Below are 4,946 nucleotides of genomic sequence, written 5' to 3'. Positions count from 1 at the left end.
AAGGGCGGGGCGTCAAGGTGGTGCGTAGTGCGCCCGGCGGCCGCGGGTGGTAGGCTGGGCCGTTCGGGAGGAGGAAGAAGGAAGGGAGGATTCATGAGTGGTGCCGAGCTTAGTCGGATGGTTGGGGCAGTGGCCAGCAACGATAGTGGGCAGGTTGAGGGAAGGGCGGGGCGACAAGGTGGTGCGTGGTGCGCCTGCCGGCCGCGGGTGGTGGAGGCTGGCAATTAGCGCGGGGTAGGCTGTGTCGTTCGGGAGGAGGAAGAAGATGCCCGGTAGCCTGATCTACTTTGAACCATTGGATCAAGATCTAGTGGTTGCTGATAAAACTGACCGATGGCACCTCCGAAAGACTGACCCGGCATATCATCTTCAGATTTATGAAGTCACTGTAGACGTCTCGTCGTCGACGGAAACGTCTTCTCCCACTGAATCCGCATCGCCGGAAATTCTGAAATAAATTCAAAAATAAATGCGAGCACCAAGATTTGAACCCTAGTGGTATGAGGATACCACAATCCCTCTAACCATCCAATCACAGGTTGGTTCGCGAAATTTCATGATACCTGATGAATAGATAGAGGGTCCCAACACGAAATAGGTCGTCACGAAAATCAGGGGATTTTCACGTCTGTCCTGGGTGTGTTGGCCCAAAATGAAACGCCGTGGGTAGGGACACGGTGGCAGAGAGGGAACGCGGGAACTACTATTTTTGTAGTTGTAGCAACAAACTTCTGTGCGTTGATTGGGCGGCCACTACCTGGCAAAGCAGATAAACCACAGCCCCTCTTCCTCCCGACACACCACAGCCCCACCCCCACGGTAAACGTCGGTGAGCGATCCACCGGCGATCCTCTCGAGCTAAGCTAAGCGGACCTACTTTTGGTTTTTGGAGCTAAACGGAGTAGCAGCACACAAATCAAGCAAAGCCGCGTCCTGAACCCCGCTGTCCCCTCCCCCTCTCGTTATAGCTCACTCTCACTACCACCCTCGCCACTCACCAGCTCGACTCCACCCCACTCCACTCGAGCCACGCGCACGCGGAGCTGGGCCGTACAGTACGTGAGCCCGTGAGCGAGCAGGGTACGGACTAAATGCCGCACCCGTCGTCGTCGTCTTCCTCGGCCAGTGTGGACGCGGCCGCCAAGGGCGTCAAGCTGGAGCGGTACGCCAGCGGCGGCGGCGCGCTGCTGATGCGGCGCGCGGGGAGCTCCAAGATCGTGGCGGCCTCCTCGCACCTCCTCTTCCGCGCCACCGTCCTCGCCACGCTCGCGCTCGTCTGCCTCTTCGCCGTGCACTACCCTTCCCTCCTGTCCCGCTCCTTCCGGCTCTCCGCCGCCGCCGCTGCTTCCTCCTCTTCTTCCCCGCCGCGGCAGACGTCGCGGCACCGGAACCTGCTCGGGTCGTCGTCGGCGTACGCGGGCGCCGCGTGGGAGCGGGAGGTGCGGCGAAGCGCCACGCCGCGGCGGGACGGGGGGATGTCGGTGCTGGTCACGGGCGCCGCGGGGTTCGTTGGCGCGCACTGCGCGCTGGCGCTCAGGGCGCGCGGCGACGGCGTGCTCGGCCTCGACAACTTCAACGCGTACTACGAGCCGGGCCTGAAACGCGCGCGGCAGCGGCTGCTCGCGTCGCGCGGGGTGGTGGTGCTCGGCGCCGACATCAACGACGCGGCCCTGCTCGAGCGGCTCTTCGCCGCCGTGCCCTTCACGCACGTGCTGCACCTCGCCGCGCAGGCCGGCGTGCGGTACGCGATGCGGGCGCCGCAGACGTACGTGGCCTCCAACGTCGCTGGCCTCGTCAGCGTCTTCGAGGCCGCCGCCCGGCACGCCGACCCGCAGCCGGCGATCGTGTGGGCGTCGTCGTCGTCGGTGTACGGGCTCAATACCGACGCGCCATTCTCCGAGGACCACCGCACGGACCGACCGGCGTCGCTGTACGCGGCCACCAAGAAGGCCGGCGAGGCCATCGCGCACGCGTACAACCACATCTACGGTCTCTCGATCACCGGCCTCCGGTTCTTCACGGTGTACGGTCCGTGGGGTCGCCCCGACATGGCCTACTTCTCCTTCGCTCGCAGCATCGTCGCCGGCGAGCCCATCACGCTCTTCCGCGCCGCCGACGGCACAGACGTCCGCCGCGACTTCACCTACATCGACGACGTCGTTAAGGGGTGCCTCGGCGCGCTCGACACGGCCGGCAAGAGCACGGGCTCCAGGTCCGGCAAGAAGCGCGGGCCAGCGCCCCTCCGCGTCTACAACCTCGGCAACACCTCGCCGGTGCCCGTCACCCGCATGGTGGCCATCCTCGAGAAGCTCCTCGGCAAGAAAGCGAACAAGCGCGTCGTCACCATGCCTAGCAACGGCGACGTGCCGTTCACGCACGCCAATGTCAGCCACGCCGCGCGCGACTTCGGGTACCACCCCACCACCTCCCTCGACGCCGGCCTGCGGAAATTCGTTGAATGGTTCCTCCAGTACTACAAGATCGACCCCGCGAAGCTCGCCAAGGGCAGCAGAGTCGGTACCAAGACTACCAAGAAGAAATCCATGGGCGCCATATCCGCGGCATCGTGAGGAGAGCGCGCGCGCCGCGTGCTTCCCGGCCCGGATGTCCAGTCCACCAAGTGTGCAATCTGTTCTCCTCGGAGGCTGGCGGTTGTGTTGCACAACTTTGTGAGTGCATCCCCATTGTTTAAGCCATTGCCGGTGCTTTTCCCCCTTGATGATGCAACCATGCTAGAGCTCGGTGGGAAGGGAATCGTGGAGGTGGCAAGGCAAAGGAGAAGCGATTCTTTCTTCGTAGCATAAGCAAAACCAAACTATTTTAGGGAAAAGGGGTGGGGGGTATAGGTAAGATGACATGAGCCGTGGAAAGGAGCGAGGAGGACACGATAAAGATGAAGTCCTGGGCTTCCTTTTGGGACGGTTCAGGTTGTTTTTGCTTAGTTTCATTTTTGTTTTGTCGTCACTATCTTGTTCTTGCTCATTTGGTTAATTTGTCTTGTGTTTTGTGAAATTGTCAACAATTGTGTACTCACGACAAGAAGACAAGATGCTGTGGTGGATGTAAGTCCGTCCGAGCACCTGCAGTTTTCCAGACTGCTAGAAATATTTCTTAAAGCTTGACGGTGGGTTTGGTGCAATTTATTTCTGCTTATGTGTAAACCTGTCCGATTCATGGTTCTTGTTGTCTGAACAAAACCATGTTGCTGCATGTGGAGCGTCCCTGACTTGTGCGTGCGTTCTCTTCTGATTTATGTGGGCATTATATGCGAGGTACTGTCGTACTGAGGTTTGGTGGCAAGTGAGTGAGGGAGATAATTTGTTTGAGCCTTGGACTTGGTGCTACTTCTTTGGCACTCACATCCGTATTTATTTACTCTGTATATTAGTTTTGACTCAAATCAAGCTCTATAAAGTTTGAATAAGTTTGTAGAAAATAAAATGAACATTTAGAATAACAAATCTATATGATATGAATATTTATTCAACGATGAATCCAATGGTATTGATTTGGTGGTGTATATGTTTATATATTTTTCTATAAACTTGCTGAACGTTTATAAAAGTACATTGATGTTTTTGCTGTCTACAAGACGACGTGATGTTCCAGGAACAAATCTTGTTGCTAGACACAGCAAAATCTGTAGGTACAGTGACTGAGCTCGAAGTAATGCACATTCTAGTTTGTCAAGCTGTCTGAATCCTCTTGTGGAACTGTGAAGCTGCATCAGTATGAACTTAGGATTCCTACTAGACACAATGGCCATCTGCCTAGCACCATATGCTTCAAGGGCGAATCCTGCCTCACTTGCCTAACCTTCTCTCTGTTGAAAATAGGTCTAGTATGTCATGTACACGTATCATTGTACGTATGTAATTGTATGCTGATTGTTATATATATAGAAAGACGTGGAGAGGCTTTACCCCACGGAAAACCCTAAACCCTATTCTCAAACTTGGTATTAGAGCCTACCCTAGCCGCCGCCGCCTCTCCTCCCTCCGCCGCCGCCGCCGCCGCCGCCGCCGCAGCTTCTTCGCGGCCGCCGCGATGTCCACCGCGCCGGCATCCACGGTGACTCCCTCCTCTGCGCTCACGCTCACCACTCCCTCCGCCCTCGTCCCGATCGCCCCCGTCATCGCCCCACCCGCCGCGACGGCTCCCATACCCGTTCTTCCGCCCATCGCGGTCTCCCTTGACCGCAGCAATTTCATGCTCTGGCGGGCGCTTGCCCTCCCCAACTTCGCCGGAGTGCGCCTCCACGGCTTCCTCGACGGCTCGGCCACCGCGCCGGCGCCGACCGTGACGACAGGCACCGGCGATGCCGCCCGCACCGTGTCCAACCCCGACTACGAGCAATGGTGGACGCTGGATCAGAAGGTTCTCGGGCATCTCCTTGGCTCGATGAGCGTGGAGATCTCCGCGCAGCTCATCGGCTGCAGGTCGGCCGCCGCCGTGTGACGCCCGGGTAATTAAGCTACAGTGATTCCCCGCTAATGATGCCACGTCACCACGGTTACTGTGATAAACTCTCGATAGTTCAGAACCGAAACAAATTCAAAATTTAAATAAAAGAAAACAATAAAAGTTTTTAAAAATTAAAATAAAAATGTTCGGTGGTTGCCAAATATTACAAAGATAATTATGGTGTAAGGTTCACAATTTTATAAAATGCCTAAGTGTTTATAAATAAATAAAAACAGAAAAGAAAATAAATAAAAAGAAAATAGAAAACAATAAAAAAAAGGAGAAGAGAAACCCCCCTGGGCTTCGGCCCAGCTGACCACAGGCCCCACTGGGCCACCCACCAGGCCCAGCCGGCCCTCCTCTCTGGCCTACAAGGCCACACCCCCCCCGAACCCTAACCCCCACCCGATCCCCACTCTCCCCCACTCGTCCTACCCCCGCGCGTCTCCCTCGCCCCTCCCCGATCTGGATCGGGGGAGACG

General features: G+C 57.0%; 1 protein-coding gene across 1 annotated transcript; it reads left to right on the top strand.

Annotated features, from left to right (window-relative positions):
- The first annotated feature begins 813 nt into the window (after positions 1–813).
- LOC119340988 (UDP-glucuronate 4-epimerase 6-like) lies at positions 814–3,116 on the top strand. The gene has a single exon (XM_037612889.1). It carries the CDS (start codon positions 1,092–1,094, stop codon positions 2,568–2,570), a length of 1,479 nt encoding a protein of 492 aa, XP_037468786.1. The 5' UTR covers positions 814–1,091; the 3' UTR covers positions 2,571–3,116.
- Positions 3,117–4,946: the final 1,830 nt, after the last annotated feature.

The sequence above is a fragment of the Triticum dicoccoides genome, chromosome 7B, assembly GCF_002162155.2.
Source record: "Triticum dicoccoides isolate Atlit2015 ecotype Zavitan chromosome 7B, WEW_v2.0, whole genome shotgun sequence".
Lineage (NCBI taxonomy): Eukaryota > Viridiplantae > Streptophyta > Magnoliopsida > Poales > Poaceae > Triticum > Triticum dicoccoides.
This window is presented reverse-complemented; position numbering and strand designations above follow the sequence as displayed.

Coding starts and splice junctions, on each gene's coding strand:
- LOC119340988 (XM_037612889.1), top strand. CDS start 1,092: ATGCCGCACCCGTCGTCGTCGTCTTCCTCGGCCAGTGTGGACGCGGCC.